Source organism: Mus caroli, chromosome 4 (genome assembly GCF_900094665.2).
Source record: "Mus caroli chromosome 4, CAROLI_EIJ_v1.1, whole genome shotgun sequence".
NCBI classification, from domain to species: Eukaryota; Metazoa; Chordata; class Mammalia; order Rodentia; family Muridae; genus Mus; species Mus caroli.
Genome location: NC_034573.1, coordinates 31,520,738 through 31,538,841, shown reverse-complemented (window position 1 = coordinate 31,538,841; position 18,104 = coordinate 31,520,738). Strand labels below are relative to the sequence as shown.

The 18,104-nt window shown below is 38.5% G+C and overlaps 1 protein-coding gene across 1 annotated transcript in view; it reads right to left on the bottom strand.

The window, feature by feature from the left end:
* Positions 1-16,241, bottom strand: part of LOC110292478 (stomatin-like protein 1) — a 106,737-nt gene extending 90,496 nt beyond the window's left edge. Inside the window, exons 1-2 of the mRNA XM_021159792.2 lie at positions 15,906-16,241; positions 15,300-15,515 (exon numbers count right to left, since the gene is read on the bottom strand). Of these exons, the coding sequence (XP_021015451.1) occupies positions 15,300-15,515; positions 15,906-16,176 (487 nt within the window). The 5' untranslated portion in view covers positions 16,177-16,241. The remainder of the gene's footprint in view (positions 1-15,299; positions 15,516-15,905) is intronic.
* Between the last annotated feature and the right edge of the window lie 1,863 nt (positions 16,242-18,104).

Here is an 18,104-nt window from a genome sequence, read left to right as displayed (position 1 = left end):
TGACTTGTGTGAAGTAGAATCCCAGGTTTGTTTTGATTTGTTTATCCCTGATGACTAAGAATGTTAAACATTTCTTCAGGTGCTTCTTAGCTATTCAGTATTCCTCTGTTGAGAATTCTTTGTTTAGTTCTGTACTCTTCTTATGCATTCCCAAATACTCTGGGCTTATCATATTTTTAAGTATAAAGTACACTAGCAATTTTAATGTATTGTTTATTTTTAAATTAACAGAGATTACAAGATATTATCTTACCTAGAAGGACAGGTTTTCTATCTTTGTGCCATCTTGTACTTTGAAGGAACTGTTAATATCCTAATTTTTAAAGGAAGACATGTCCCAGGATTGATGTGCTGATGCTAACAGGACCTCAGTAGTCCTGCTGTCTTCCTAACCTATATGTGTATATGTGTGTGTGTGTGTACACATATATATAGTGAAGATTGGAAGAGGAAAATAGAAGCAGTGTTATATGTGAGGGAGAAAAAAATAACAATAGTTTATAGGAAACCAAACAAGCAAGAATCCAGTTCCAGAGAGATACAGATAGTGGGAAAGGGAACATATCCTTTACTCCAAACCAGAAAAATAATTGAATTAAAAAATTAACAGTGAACATTTCTTTATAATAAATTATCCATGAGCCAAAATGTTAGTCAGATTATGGTGAGGAACAAATGTTTATGACAATCTTCTAATATATCTATATTTTACCACAGGAAAAATATGAAATTTATCAAGTTACCAAAAAAGGTGTGGGTATTTGTTATAAAGTACCAGCTGTAGTGAATTTTACTAAATCTGACTATCTTACATAATCATGCTAAAACTTAGGAAAATATAAGTGAGTCTGAAAAACTTGAAAATGGAGGTAATAAATATAACTAGAAATATAAAATTATAAAACAGTTACATTTATTACTTAGCAATTAAAGAAGTCTCTAGTTTTAATAATGATTTTGTACATTAATTTTTATATGTATAATTTATTTTGATTAGATAAGGAAATATACATGTTCACAGCAATATATATTAAGATACTAAACAATAAATGGTATCTCACCTGTAAATTTCTTCAAAATTTTAAAAGAAAAAATTATATAACTATGTTTATAAAATAGTCTCAAAATGAACACACATACAATGCCTTCATGTAAGCATAAGAATATACATATACAATATCTATAAATATACATATACATATAAAATGTAGACAAACGCACATAGGGAAAAATATTTAAAATATCATATCAAAAGTGTTAATATTTATGACTAGGGTGAGGGCTCAGTGGATGAACCAGAACCATACAAGTCTGAGCCCCAAAGTTCTAGTCGTAGAACTCACACAATGATGCTTGTCTGAACTTGCATGTTACCAGTAATTCTATGCTGAGATGGGAGTTGGAGAGGGAAGAAAATTCTGAGCCACCTGACCTAGAATACACAATGCAACACAAGAGAAACGCTTCCTCAAACAAAAGCAAGGATCAACACATGAGTGTGTTCTCTAACCTCAACAGGACTGTCATAGTACACATACATATGAACGAATTCACAAACATAGATATAAACATATACTTTATATACACATACACCCAATAAAGTATTTACTTAAAATGAAAATGGGAAAATTTGACTATAAATGAAAGAAGATTCATGTGTCAAGTTTTCACCTCTTTATAAACTTTAAATCACTTCATGACACAATTTTTACAAAGAGCCAAAGGAGCTTTAATCCTGTGGAAACTTGCAGAATACAATGTTTTATTCGAAGGCGTTCACTCTTAAGAGAAAGACAATTTGCTGCACATAATCACTACGATAGAAGAGAACCCTTGTTTCTGATTGCTGCAAATTAAGAATACCAAGTGATATATTCATCTACAGAGGACAACAAAAGAACAGATGAGACAAGTAAAATAGAAGTAATGAGGGAAACCAGGCCATAATATTCAAACAAAAGTGTGATATCCTGAATACTTCCTTTCTTTCAGCTTAGAAAAAAATTCAAAAATTTACATTATTATTACATCACATTTATTTACATCACATCAAATTACAAATTTATTTACCACCCTTCACACCACAGTGAAATTTTCTTTCACTTGTAATTCTCTACAAATGTTGGTAGTAAACCTTGAGATAGATATCCATGAATATCAAAGAAATACTTTGAACCAGAAATATTTAGTTTTATGGAGAATACCAATCCAAAGTGAACACTATGCAAACCTATTTAATGTTGTTAGGATATTCAGCGTAAAGTGGAGGAAAAGGGTGGTCAGAGGATTATCTTGAGAAACATGTTACAACACCCAGAGACCTGTGGTTATTGTGGTAAACATCAATTGATTTAACTTGTGATTCATTAAATGAAAGCTAGTCTGTGCCCAGATTCCTCTGACATTCAGTGTGACAACTTTTCTCCATCTCATACTCGTCTTGATTGCTCCAACTTTATAAGCTAATATAAGTCTTGGTCAGGTAATATAAATTCTTCCACTTTCTTCATCAAAAATGCTCTGGTGAAGTTGGAATTTCATATCATTACAAAAGCTATTAGAATCAGAATTTTAATCCTTTCTGAAAATATTATTTTCTGGACTTTGAACTGGTATTGCATTTGGACCCCCTAGAAGTGAAACTTTAAAAGGCTGAGTGGGCACAGGGGAGAAGAAACCAAATATTAATCTTAACACACACACACAAATCTAGTATACTTCTCTTTTTACTTGTGTAGAATTTAGTCTTTAGTTACATTTAGGAGTGTTTCATTATTTGTGATGCAAATGTCCTGATATGGTAGGATAAGGCTTATAAAAAAGATACATTAAATTAATATCAAGTAATCTAAGGTTTGCGTCAAAACCATTTTTTTAATAAGAGAAGTTCAAAGAAATACAACTTCAATAATTCAAAATATATATATATATATATATATATATCTGTGTACTCTTTAGGCAAAATCCAAAGACTGACAAAATTGTGGATGTATACAGAGAAGTCAGAATGATAACAGAAAAGTGAACTGTGTTACTGAGTGAAGCTTCTCATGAAAATAGTGTGCAACATAATTGCTGAGCACATCTGCAGTATTCACAATAACAAACTTATGGGGACTTACATTCTGGTAAACCTACAAAATGCTAATAATATTAAAGATGCATCACTCATTTTACTGAGCTTACGTAGGGACTTGGTAACATGGTCTATCTCTAGGAGAACATTGAGGTTCTTGTCAAATTCATAGAGCTGATTAGAGCTGATGCTCATGAGTGCTATTGCAATGAAGGGAGAATATTATACAGTATTTTGCTAGTCTGAGAAAAGACAAAATTTAAACTCTTAAATGCGGGTTCCATTAAATGAGTATTACTTATTGATATCATGAAAATGAGAAATCACAAAGCAGGGGTCATCTGCATACACTGTCAAAATATCCTATAAAAATGAAGTTGATCTGGATTCTATTTCAAATGTATAAAGATATAAAACTTCATTCCTACACACAACACAACAAAAGGCAAATGAAACTATATTTTTTAATGACAATAATTTTCACAGCATCAAAGTACTAACATTTGCACAACAATAAGCTGTCTTTCAATCTAAGGGCTTGAGCACAGCCTAACAGATAAAACAAACACTATTTCGTCCCTTACATAGATACCAGAGTTCCTATATATCTATAAAGATTTGGGGATGAATGTAGGCTTAACCATTAGCAAATGATTCATATAAGAAAATACAAAGCTAGGTTAATCTGTAGTCAGCAGCAACACTCCTAAGAACTTCCTTTTTCTCAGCCCAACAGGTGCAACTGGCTGTTTTGAATCATCTATTAAAGTTAATTCATAAATTCTTAAATATAGTTTCTAATTCAGATCATGCAGGATTATTTCCATGAATAGATAAATACACACTCACACTCTACCCTCTTTGGTTTTATTGCAGAAGGGAAATAAGCAAGCTGATTAATTAACCTGACCTAGTTTTCCCTGCTCCAGAAGACAGGAAGGGTATTCAGATGGATCCACTGAAACATAAATTCCTCTTCAGCTTCTCCTGTCTTGTGTAATCAAGAACTAAACCAGCAGGGTAAGAGCACAGTGGAAGTCACCAGAAAGATTTAGCAAATCTCTAGCCAAAGGGGAAAAGGAGATATTGACCATATAATAACAGGTCAAATGTGCCCACTTAGGGTCATATTATGGCACTATGCACCAAGGGAGAAGAAGCCCTGTAACCTGAGAATCTTTTTTTTGCCAGTGCTAGCTGCATTGACCCACACATCTCTGATGAGTGCCTTTGAACATGTGTTACAAACAATGCTAGGCATAATTTGGATTTCTATTCATGGTGGTAGACTATTACATACAATGTTTTCAATGTCCTAATACAATAGCTTGCTTACATACAGGATACTCATGTTTCAAATGACAATTAGATTTATCTACAACTTCTCAAATAAAACTACTCTGGATATCCTTTATTAACCTTCAGATGGTAAACTGTGTGATACTGTGCATAAAGTTGGCTATTGTGTGAGACTTTACTATAAATAAAGGGCATTACAAGTTGGTTTAATACTATTAAATTTAGCATAATAAAAGTACTAGTTTCTATTCTAGATTCTATGATCCCAGAAGTTTGGTAATATTTTGATCCTGTGTATGTGTTTCATGTGGCGAGCAGTACTTATATCTACTCTGAAGTGGGTACTTATTCTCATGATGATTGTAGTATACCAGTGGGGTTGTCATGGTAGGGCATTTATCTCTGTAGCTCACAGGCTTTACAGCTGGGTAAGTTTGATAAATATTTTTATGTATTGATCAATAATTTCTCTCTCTCTCTCTCTCTCTCTCTCTCTCTCTCTCTCTCTCTCTCTCTCTCTCTTCTGTGTGTGTGTGTGTGTGTGAGTGTCTACTACTAGACACCACAGGTAAAAATTTAAGAAACCTAACAAATGAAACCAAAAAAACACATCTGAATTGAGTTGCTTCTTCTTGGATTTGTTATCTCTTGACTAACTACATGCCCTCAAGCATTACAAACTATTGCCAATGCAATTTGTTATTCTCCAGAGCATGGTTGGTAAGGCCCTACTGCTAAACATATCACACACTTGACTCCTAAACATGAAGTTGTTCATGTTGTTCAAGGTGGTGCTCATCTGGATGCTTCATTCTTACTTCTGAAAGGTACTATATGGACCACTAGAGGAGAAAATAATTCATCCAACTTACCCAGCTGTAAACCCTGTGGGCTACAGAAATGAATGGTCAATCAAGACAAGACTATTGGGAAAATAGTGACACCATGATCCTGAGAGTTAACTAGCAGGATAAAGTGGATTTAAACACTGCTTGCCACATGAAATGCATACATGGGATCAAAACTCTGTGATCATAGAATCCAGAATAGAAACTAGTACTTTTATTATCCTAAATGGAAATTGTATTAAAATAACTCACAATGACTTATATTTAAACTAATATTCAGCCCCAACAGAGAAGCTTCTATTTGCTGTAGACAGTGATTAATAAAGAGACCTACAACTGGCAACTGTGTTGAGAATGAGAACCTACAGAAAGCTTAGCCTTAAATGTTGAATTTATCACACGTTCTCATCTCAAATTCAGCAATCATTATGTAGGAAGGAAAACATAAGATTTAAGTGTGATAATTGGTGGATGACTACAAAGAAACTGTTTCTGAACTTAGCAAAAACAGTTGCACATATGAGTCTACAACATGTAAAAGCAGACACAAAACCCACATCAAATCTAGCCTCCAACCAGACCCAGTCCTAGCATATATAAGATAGGAATGAAGTCTAACCAAGTCTAGCCAAGGAACCATTGTTGATTAATATCTGCTGAAAAGGGGTGAGCCAGTCTTCCCCCAAAGAGTGGAAAGGCCACAATTTCAAGAATATGGGACGAACTCGGAGAGAGGGCACCAGGAAGTGGGACAACATTTGGAATGTAAATGAATAAAGTAATTTAATTAAAAAATAACATATGGGCAGCATAATTATATAATATATCCTGATTACATTTTCCCCTCCAACTACTCCTCCCAGATTTTCCTAACATCCCCACATCCCTTTCCATCTGAATCAACTCCCTTTCCATCTTTCATAGAAAATATTAGAAATCTACAAAATAAAACCAAAACATAACAAATTAAAATATAATATGATAAACAAGCATATCATATTGAAGTTGAGCAAGGTAAACTAACAGAAAATATACGATCCAAGAGCAGGGACAAGGATCAGAGACCCATACAAAAATACTACACTGAAATTTATAACTTGTACCCAGCAGTTCCCACTGTTTCCACTTCCTCTTCCACAGGGTTCTGTGATAGAGACTTCCCACTCTGATCTAAGTGTACCATGCTTTTTTTTTTTCTTGCATAATGTCTGGCTGTCATCTCTGTATTTAATCTCATATCCTTAAGACCAAGCTTCTCTGTTGATGGGAAACAAGCCTCTGATCTATGAGAATAACAGAATATAATTAGGAATTATTTATTTATTTGTTTATTTTCTTACTTACTTGTTTATTTCAGGGCCAGAAGTATTTGATTTTATTGATGTCATTATGATTTTTTTGTCTCTGTTTCTTGGTTCCATCTCTTGAAAAATTCTTTAAAAAACGTTTAAAAAAAATAAACCAGAAATTGGTTGGTTACTCCCACAAGCTATATGTCACCATTGTGCTAGTATATTGCCAATGATAGAAAATAATCAGAATGTCAAATTTCTGTGGGCACTGTGGAAGTGTAGAATCTCAGGTAATTGAGCACTATCTTTGTGTCTCTTGGTCCTATGGCAATAGGTCCCACCTATGGGTCATGTCCCCTCTGAGTGGTTTAATGACCTTTTCACTGGGGTTGCCTAAGACCATAGGAAAAAGCACTTATTAACATTAAATTTCATAACATTATATCTGTCTGATATCTATGATCATCTGTCTTAGGTTTTTATTGTTATGAAGATATATATAATGTTACATATAATGTACAATATAATAACAACAAATGTACAATATAAATACAACAAACATATAATGTTATGTTTATTGGTTACGATGACCAATGCCAATCTTAAAATGGCAAACATGTAATTGGGTCTGGCTTACAATTTTAGAGATTTAGTTCATTATCATCATGGTGGAAAGCATGGTGGTATGCAAGGAGACACGAGTCTGAAAAGGAGCTGGGAGTTTTACATCTTAATCTGAAGGCAGCTCCTTTTCCAGCATCATGTCTCACTGCATGCCACCATGCAGATTTTTTTCCAATAAATTTTTTGAGAAAATAAGAGATGAAAACATGGGACAGGAGAGAAGTGGGTATATCTGGAAGGAACTGGAAAGGGAAGAAATAATACGTTCAAGAAACTCAAAGAATTTTAATAAAGGTATTTAGCCAGTACTGCGAAATTCAAATCACAGATTTATTATCTTTTATTATTTATTTATTTATTTACACTCAAGATTTTATTTCCACTCCTCATACCCCAGTCTACCCTCTGATTTTTTCACATCCCATATCTCCTCCGCACCCCTCTGTCTCCACTAGGATGTCTCCACCCTTTTCCCCACCTGACCTCTACACTCCCTGGGACCTCTAGTCTGTTGAGGGATCGTCCCTGATTGAATCCAGACCCTGCAACCTCTGCTGTATATGTGTTGTGGAGCTCATAAAAGCTGGTGTATGCTGCCTGGCTCATGGTCCAGTATTTGAGAGATCGCAGGTGTCCAGGTTAATTGAGAATGTTGGTCCTCCTTCAGGGTCACTCTACTCCTCAGCTTCTTTCAGGAAAAAGATCCACAGGGCCAGCTGCTTCTGTCCATTGGTTGGGTGCCAATATCTGTAACTGACTCTTCAGCTGCTTGCTGGGTCTTCTGGAGTGGGGTCATGGTAGGTCCATTTTTGTGAGCACTCCATAGCCTCAATAATAGTGTCAAGCCTTGGGAACTTCCCTTGAGCCGGATCCCACTTTGGGCCTGACACTGGTCCTTCTTTTCCTCAGGCTCCTCTTCATTTCCATTCCAGCAGTTCTTTTAGACAGGAACAATTATGGGTCAGAGTTTTGACTGGGATGGCAACCCCCTCCCTCACTTGATGCCCTGTCTTCCTGCTGGAGGTGGGCTCTATAAGTTCCCTCCCCCTAATGTCAGGCATTTCATCTAAGGTCCCTCTCTTTGAGGCCTAAGAGTCTCTTACCTCCCAGGTCTCTGGTATATTCTGGAGGATCCCCTGTACATCCTATATCCAAAGGTTGCCTGTTTCCATTCTTTCTGCTGGCCCTCAAGTCTTCAGTCCTTTTCTCTCACACAATACCAGATTAGGTTCCCCTTTCCCCAGCTCTTGACCTCCATCTAGCTTCCCTCCCAGGTCTCTCCCTACCTTCCCACTGTGATTGCTTTCTTCTCCCTCGTAAGTGGGACTAAGGCATCCTCAATTGGGCCCATCATCCTGTTAGCTTTTTTGAGTTCTTTGTTTATCATTTGTATAAAGGAAGGTTACTGTTTTGAGTTAATTTTATATCTGGATACTTCGCTAAAGTTGTTTATCAACTTGAGAAGTTCTCTGGTAGAATTTTTGGGGTGGCATATGTATACTATCCTATCATCTACAAACAGTGATACCTTTAATTCTTCTTTGCCAATTTGTATCATCTTGATCTCTTTTTGTTGTGTTATTATTCTACCAAGCACTTAAAGTATTATATTGAATAGATATGGGGAAATTGGACAACCTTGTCTTGTCCCCAATTTTAGTGTGATTACTTCAAGTATGCCTCCATTTAATTTGATATTGGCTGTTGGTTTGCAGTAAATTGCTTTTATTATGTTTAGGTATGTGCCTTGAATTACTGATCTCTGCAATACTTTAAACATGAAGGGTGTTGTATTTTGTCATTTTTTCTGCATATAAGGAGATGATTGTCTGATTTTTTTAAAATTTGTTTATATAGTGGATTACTTTAACAGATTTTCATATGTTGATCCAACCTTGCATCCCTGTGATGAAGACTAATTGGCCATTGAGAATGATGTTTTGATGTATTCTTGAATTCAGTTTGAAATATATTCATCAAGTATTTTTGCATCCATATTCATAAGCAAGATTGATCAGAAGTTCTTCTTTTTGGTTGGGCCCTTGTGTGGTTTAGGTATCAGAGTAACTGTGGCTTCACAGATCAAGTTAGGTAGTGTTCCTTCTGTTTCTATTTTGTAGAGTAATTTGAGGAATATTGGTATCAGGTCTTCTCTGAGGGACTGGTAGAATTCTGCACTACCTCCATCTGACCCAGGGGTTTTTGGTTGGGAGATTTTTAATGACTTATATTTCCTTGTGTGATATGGGCCTGTTCAGACAGTTTACCTGCTCTTAATTTGACTTTGGTATGTGGCATCTGTCTAGAAAAACATCCTTTTCATCTAGGTTTTCCAGTTTTGTTGAGTATAGCTTTTTATAGTAGGATCTGATAATATTTGAATTTCCTACATTTCTGTTGTTGTCTCCCTTTTCATTTCTGATTTTGTTAACTTGGATACTGCCTCTGGGCCCTTTATTTAATTTGTCTAGGGGTTTATCTATCTTGTTGATTCTCTCAAAGAAACAACTTTTGTTTTTGTTGATTCTTTGTAATGTTCTCTTTGATTCTATTTGGTTGATTTTAGCTCTGAGTTTGAGTATTTCCTGTTGTCTATTCCTCTTGGGTGAGTTTGTTTCTTTGTGTTATAGAGCTCTCAGGTGTACTGGATTGTAGGTAGATACTGTTTGAATTTGGTTTTGTCCTGGAATATTGGTTTTTTCCATGTATGTGGCTGGGTATAGTATGGTGAGTGGCATTTGCATTCTTTGAGAGTTTGCATGCCCTACAAAAAGGGCTTTCACAGGCTCTGTTGAGAAGTCTGGTGCAATTCTAGTAAGTCTACCTTTTTATGTTAATTGACCTTTCTCCCTTGCAGCTTTTAATGTTCTTTCTTTGTTCTATATGTTTAGTATATTGCTTATGTGACCAAAGGATTCTATTTTCTGGTCCCATTAATTTGGTGTTCTACAGGCTTCTTGTCTTTTATGGCCATCTCTTTCTTTAGGTTGGGGAAGTTTTCTTCTATGATTTTGTTGAAGCATCTTCAGATCCTTTGAGCTGGGAATCTCCGTTCTCCTCTAATCTGATTATTCTTAGATTGGTCTTTTCATCTTGTCCTGAATTTCCTGGATGCTTTGGTTTAAGAGTTTTTTATGTTTTGAATTTTCCTTGACAGTTGTGTCAATCTCTTCTATGGTAACTTCTACACCTGAGATTCTCTCTTCTATCTCCTGTATTCTCTTGGTGATACATCTGTAGTCCCTGGCCTCTTTCCTAGGTTTTTCATTTCCAAGTTTGCCTCTATTTGGTTTTTGCTTGTTTGTTTGTTTGTTTGTTTCTTCTTCCACTTTTAGGTCTTAGATTGATTTATTCAAATGCTTCACCTGTTTACCTGTGTTTTCCTGTATTTCTTTCAGAGAGTTATTGATATCCTCCTTAAAGGACACTATTATCTTCATGAGATAGGATTTTAGGACATATTCATGATTTTTCAGGTGTGTTGGTGTATTCAGAGCTTTCGGTTGTCAGTGAACTGGGTGCTGATGATGACCATGTATATTGGCTTCTGTTGCTTATGTTTGCCTCTCAAAATCTGGTTATCCTTGGTATTTTCTGGTCTGAGTGACTCTGTCTGAAGTCTGCCTCTTTTGTCCCTGGGGTGCTTCAGGTCTCCTGGTAGGCCTGTGGCCCTGGCTGTAGCAGATAACCTGTGGGGCTTTCCAACTGGGGGCTCTTCAGAGAGGCAGAGAAGCTGATGATCTGTTGCCCTGGCTGCAGTAGATCTCCTGGGACTTCAGACTGTTGAGACTTCAGTGGAGCAGTCAAGCTGTTGTCCTTTGTGAAGAGGTTCTCCAGGGAGTGCCTAAGGACTGTGGTTTCTGTTTCCCTGTGTGTAGCAGAATTCCAAGCAGGCTTTCAGTCTGTCTGGTGAGTTGCCCTACATGGCTTCAAGCTGTGGTGTCTTCAGGGAAGCAAACAAACTGGCAATCAGTTGCTCTATAGCCCTGCATACAGCAGATCTCCTGGGATGCCTCAAGCTGTGGGATCAGTTGCCCGACTGCTCTGAGTACAGAGAATCTGTTGGGATGGCTCAGGATATGGATATGCTGTGTGCAGTGGATCCTCTAGGATTTCTAGGGATATGGTGTCTTCAAGGGAGCAGACCAGTTAGCCGTTTGCCCCAGCAGAAAGGACAGGGCAGAAGGGGCAGAAGGGGAGTTGTATTCAGAGACTGGGGGTTTTGGTGGGTGATGGGTCTCGAGTCCACCAGGCTCCCAGCAGGCACCTCTGAGACTTAGAGTGGGGGTTATGGTTCTTATCAACTGCTCTGTGTGCAGTGGACCCTCTAGGATGGGTCAGGATATGATGCATTCACAGGAGCAGATCAGCTAGCAGTCTGCCACAGCAGAAAGGACAGGTTAGAAGGGGCAGGAGGGGATCGGTATTGGGGGGAGGGGTTTTGGTGGGTGATGGGTTCCCAGTGGGCCACTCTGGGGCTTCAGGGGCAGGTGGGGGGCGCTGTCTTACCAACTGCTCTGAATGGAGTTGACCCTACAGGATGGGAAAGGATATTGTGTCTTCACAGGAGCAGACCAGCTAGGAGTCTGACCCAGCAGAAAGGACCTGGCAGAAGGGACAGAAGGGAATGGTATGTGGGGGGGGGGGTAGGAGGGTTGGTGGTTGATGGGTCCTGAGTCCACTGGGCTCCCAGTGGGCAGCTCGGAGACTTCGGAGGGCATGGGGGGAAGGGTTACCAATTGCTCTGGGAGCAGGGAATCCTCTAGGATGAGTTAGGATATCTGATTGTCTTTTCTACATTCACCAGGAGCCATGTGGAGTGCTTCCTCACTAACCTAGAAAATTTGTTTCATGTTTCTTAGGGTCACTAACAAATGTGACATACATAAATATGAACAGTCTTTAAATGATTTCTTTGCTTTTTTAAATTATTTTTTCTTGGTTATTTTCTTTATTTACATTTCAAATGTTTTTCTCTTTCTAGGTCTTCCCTTCCAAAAACTCCTATCCCATCCCCCTCCCCTTCCTCTATGAGAGTTCTTTCCCACCCCTACCATCCCGGACGGACTTTTATCCTCCTGCCCTGGCATCCCCCTGCACTAGGACATTGAACACCCTCAGGCCCTAGGACCTCTCCTCCCACTGATGTCTAACAAGGCCATCTTCTGCCACATATGTGGTCAGCACCGTGGGTTGCTCCATGTGTATTCTTTGGTAAGTGGTCCAGTTCCTGGGAGCTCTTGGGGATCTGGCCTGTTGACACTGTTGCTCCCTCCATGGAGCTGCAAACCCCCTCAGCTCCTTCAGTCCCTTCTCTATCTCTTCCATTAGGGACTCCCTAGCTCAGTTCAATGGTTGTCCACATGCTTCCTCCTCTGTAATTGTCAGGTTTTGGCAGAGACTCTCAGGTGACAGCCATATCAGGGTTCTATCAGCAAGCAGTTCCTGGCATCTACAGTAATGTCCGGGTTTGGAGGCTGTATATGGAATGGATCCCCAGGAGGGGCAGGCAGCCTTTGGATGGCCTTTCCTTCAGTCTCTGCTCCACATTTTGTCTCTTAAGAAAGTCTTAACGTGCCAACAAGCCACCAATGAACCTGATTACTCATTCCTCATTTCCTCTTCTCTATTTTGCTCCATCATTTATGATATGTGTCAGCCACAAAATATATTGTGAGTTATTTGGGCTGCACTAGCAAATTATTTATATAATTAAACAATGCATCCTCTCCATTGACATATTCAGTATCCCCCAGTCTCAGCTAAGTTGCAAATGCTAGAACCACAATTTTATTACTGGGATGTAGCACTTTTCTTCTGAGTCATTAGAACTTTCATAAATAAGACACAATTTAAAATACACAATGAATGATGATTTGGAAATTCTACTTACACTTCAAGGGTTACTTCAAGTTTATAGTAGGTTTGCAAACAGTGGAAAGAAACAGGTGTATTTGCTACTTAAAATCGAGGAATAGCAATGCAGAAGGGGTGTACTCTCTGGTTCTCAATTGAAGGCTTGACTCAAACCACAAACCTTTCTGTTAACAACTCATACCCCTATAAATCTAATTTTTAAGAATTTTAGGCATTTCTTATTATTTTAAGAAATGATTGTGCAATGATTAAGCCAATTGTGATCACAAAAGAAAAAGACATGGTGCTGTTGTCTTTTCATTCCTCTTTTAGTTTTAAAGCAACTATCAAAAATGTCTCATTTACAGTCCTACTGTGGAATATAACCACTGTCAGACTTACAAACAGTAATTTTTTTTAATGAACAGTGAAAAAAAAAAACAAGTCGTGTTATACATACATTACATACATACATACATACATCAGTATACATAGTAAACTGAAAATACAAATGTTGAAATACCCTGGGTTTTTTTCTGTTATTAGTACTATTCTGTGTATTCCTTTCAGAAAAATGTAGCTGCATGAATATGAACTTTAGTGGTTGTTATTTGTATATCCCATGAAATTGTGTGATAAGTTTTCATGTCTTTTAACAAGAATTTAGAGATTGCACAAGTATTTTATCATTTCATTTTCCTTAATATTTATTTACTTGAATTTTATGATTTAAAATAACCCCAACGACCACATAGTTAATTTTTGCAACTCAATATAATTCACTCTTGATGTTCTCTCACTTTATCATTCATTTTTGTTATTAGAAAAGTAGTAGCTGGGCATGGTGGCACACGCCTTTAATCCCAGCATTTGGGAGGCAGAGGCAGGCAGATTTCTGAGTCCAAGGCCAGGGTGGTCTACAAAGTGAGTTCCAGGACAGCCAGGACTACACAGAGAAACCCTGTCTCAAAAAAAACCAAAATAACAAAACAAAACAAAACAAAAATCAAAACAAAACAAAACAAAACGAAACCAAAAAGAGAAGAAGAAGGAGAAAAAGGTAGTAATGAAATAGTAATACACAGAGAGAGGGAAATGGAGCAGTTTGGTTCCTCAACTACTTCCCTCTACATTTGTTCTACAGATTACCTCCACATGTATCCTATATCTTATCTCTACATATGACGTATACATCACCTCCATTTATGTTATATACCTGACCTCCACATAAGATCTATATCTTTCAAGGCTACAGTTATCTGAGCATCAGTTCTGCCTGAGCTTTATATCCCACAACCCCATCTAATTTTTACAACTGTTGACAGTGTTTGTTCCTGGTCCTGAGGATGGAAACCAGTTCCTCTAGTCAACACTTAGATGCAAGGGTATTCTGAGTCCACAATAGCCGAGTCTTTCTGTTCAGAAAAAAGACTTGAAGAATAATATAGAAGCCTTTCATCTACTTTTTAAAACTCCTTCTATTTCACTCCAAAGTAAAGAATTGAAAACATGGATATAGGAATTTGAAAGTACATTTCGTCAAGAAAATAAAAAGCAGATTATATGTGGATGAGATGAATAATATATGTACATAAATATATACATGCACACGTATGTGTGTATGTGTGTAGAGATTGTGTATATATATATGTACAGAGAGAGATAGAAAGACATTTATAGATTGGACAGAGGTAGAGAGCAAGATAGAGACATATATAGAGACATATATATGTATATGTATATATATATACATATATATGCATATATATGTATATATGTATACATATATATATGCATATGCACAAACACATACACATACAAATGGACAGAAAGGATGATGTAACCAAGGAAATACCAAGATAGATGTTTTTTGAAGAAAAGAAGGAAAGAAGGGAATGAAAGCAGAATAGAGAAATGAAATGAAGAGAAGGAAGGAACAGGGATCCACAGGAAGGAGAAGAAAATAGTGAAGAAGAGAAGGGAGCAGAAGGAAAATGAGGGAAGTGGAGGAAAGGGAAGGAGAGGGGAGAGGAGGGAAGAGAAGGGCATGGAAGGGAAGTGGAGGGAAGAAAAGGGAGGGCAGGAGAGCACGGGGAAGAGAACAGAAGGAAAGGGAAGGGAAAGCAAGGGAAGGGAAGGGGTGGGGAGAGGAGGGAAGGGTGGGCAGGGGAGGAGTGAGGGAAGAGAACAGAAAGGAAGGAGAGGGAAGGGAAGAGAAGGGAAGGGAAGGGAAGGGAAGGGAAGGGAAGGGAAGGGAAGGGAAGGGAAGGGAAGGGAAGGGAAAGACAGAGAGGACAGCCACACCTGTAGTAAGGTCCAGGAAGTAGATACTCTGGGTGCCACTGGGCAAGATGACATTGAACTGGTAGCAGGCCCCAACCTGGTTGACCAGTGCCTCTGACAGGAAGGGTTGCAGGGCTGTGAGGAGCCCCTCAGCCACGGGCTGCTTCGGGCTGGGCTCAGTCCCGGCCCCAGCAAGAGAGGCAGGAGGTTCCACTTCATTTATCATTTCCAAGGTGTCTACACAGGAGGCCAACAGGGTTGGGAGTGGGGTGGGTGGGGGTGACAGAGAATAGGTCAGTGCTCTGCATGAGGTCGGGATCACTCCATCCCTTTGTGAAGTTTCTTCTTACAGCCCTTCATCCTCTGTGAAATTGCCTTCTCCTAAGAAGCTGCCTCTTGATTCCCAGCAAACAGCCCAAACCCATGTTGAACACACAGCCCTCCTTCCAGCTACCCTTCCAAGACTGTGGCTTCTTCTCACAGAGGCGACCTAGGGCCTCTACACACTTGCACTCTTGGGCTCTTCTCTAAGCTCTAAGCCCTCACTCTGGTCAGCTCTAGGCATGGGATAGACTGTATCAGCTAAGCCAAAGGGACTGGAAGAAAAGAGCAAGCCACACTCCTTACCTGGCCCTGGGGATGGAATACGTCCGACCGCTGAGTTCATACTTCCCCCTAGCAAGTGGAGGGCCAGCTGTTGGAGGGTGCTGTCCAGGCTGGGCACAGTCAGGCTGTCTTGCGGTGGCTGCAGCACAGCCTCTACTGCCAGCTCTACACGGTCGACCTCCAGTCCCCAAGCTCTGGTCACGTCATTGATCTCCAGCTGAGGGCAGTGAGGGAAGAGGGGAGAGCACCCCCCCTGAACATCTTCTCCGGACAATTCACTGCAGCCACACATGGACACGGAGGTCCCATATCCATGCTGGAGAAGCTTCCGGCTGAGGATTCAGCAAGAAGCGCTGACCATTTGGCCAGGTGAGTGCAGGGTCAGGGAGGGAGGTGGGAACTCTTTTTTTTTTTTTTGGTTTTTCGAGACAGGGTTTCTCTGTGTAGCCCTGGCTGTCCTGGAACTCACTTTGTAGACCAGGCTGGCCTCGAANTCTCTCTCTCTCTCTCTCTCTCTCTCTCTCTCTCTCTCTCTCTCTCCTCTCTCTCTCTCCCACACACAGATAGACAAACAGACACTCATACTCACACACTCACACAAAAACACAAAGAAACACACAAACTCACACATACTATTTCCAATACACTAAAATTGAGTTATCATCTTGTATGGAGACAAAGGTACTCCAAAGAGTGAAAGTACACTGAGATTAAAGCAGATGTATTGTCAAAAACAAACAAGATGGGTCTCAATAATCACTCAGGTTCCAGTTTGAATGCATGAGAGGTATAAATGATGCCCCTCGCTGATTCCCAGTGTTGCTAATGATCCTTCCGTTATCTTGATTATTCCAAATATAATAAGTTCACTAATTAAATCTAGTTCTAAGTCCTAACACTACAGAAATTCTCTAACTAGCATTGACAGTCAACAGATTAGTGCAGTGAGCTTTAGTGATTTCTTTTAGGGTCAAAGATGTTTTCTTGTCAGTCTAGCTCATCTGCAATTGCTATGCTCCTGTACACCCAACTCCACAGTGGAGAATAATATCTGGAAAAATACAGCCATTGCTAACTGTTATCTCCGGTTGTAATAGCATAAATGGTATTTGCCTTTCATTAAATGCTTTCTGAGTTCCAGGTTTTGTTAGCTGCTTCTTATATACCATTTGCTTTAATCCTCATGATGAATCTTTGAAGTCCATCTCATAAAACATATTTTTATGTGTGAAAAAACAGAGGCTTAGAGATGTTGATTCACTTTCCAAGTTTACTCATCTTAAGCTGACATCCTTTCTTACTCATTGTTTTAAAACTCCAAATTAATAAAATAACTTCAAAGGATAGCAAGTGTTTTGAACGCCTTTATAGGTAATGTGTTTGACTGAGGAAGTCAGAAAGCAATGTGGGGCTTAACATAAAAGACAAGATGTCTGATGTTCTCAAATGAAAGTGATATTGGTTCTGAGAGTGGGAAAAGGATGTAGCCATGTGGACAGCAATAAAAATGGTGAATTAGAAGATTCACTGAAGCAAGGAGCTCAGCCTGTCTGGATAGAGAAATCAGGCTTTGGGATTACAGCTTAGTGGCCTTAGGAATGGACACTAAATGCAATGCTGGGCAAGAGAGCATCACATGTAAGATCTTGTACTAAGAGGTTTAGATTTCATCCTGAATGAACTGAGTTCCTGTGACATGCTTTTCTTTAGACTAGGGTTTACCTAGCCTTGACTGACAGATAAAACCCAATCAATCTTTTACTAATAGGACTTGACCATAGAACTATTGAACATATTAAGTTGCATACTGTTTTTGCTCCTTTCTCAGGACATTGAAAGCTGAAATATTGTTATGAACATCATATGATCTGCACACTTAAAATATCTACTCTGCAGTTGCTGTCATAAAATTTCCTCTGTATCTAATCTGTGGACTGCTGAAGCCTTTGTATCATTCCCTCCTATTATATTGGCTCCCTAACAACTGCTCCTCCTCACAGGCTATTATAGAAAATTCTGTACTAATCATTCTCCAAAATTCCATGCAATTTATGATCTTGATTTCTGTAGTCCAAGTTGTCAATTTTAACTTGGAATTCTAATAACAATGTGGTTTTTTTGTTGTTGTTTTTTGTTTTTATTTATTTATTTATTTATTTATTTATTTATTTATTTATTTATTTTTGAGACAGGGTTTCTCTGTATAGCCCTGGCTGTCCT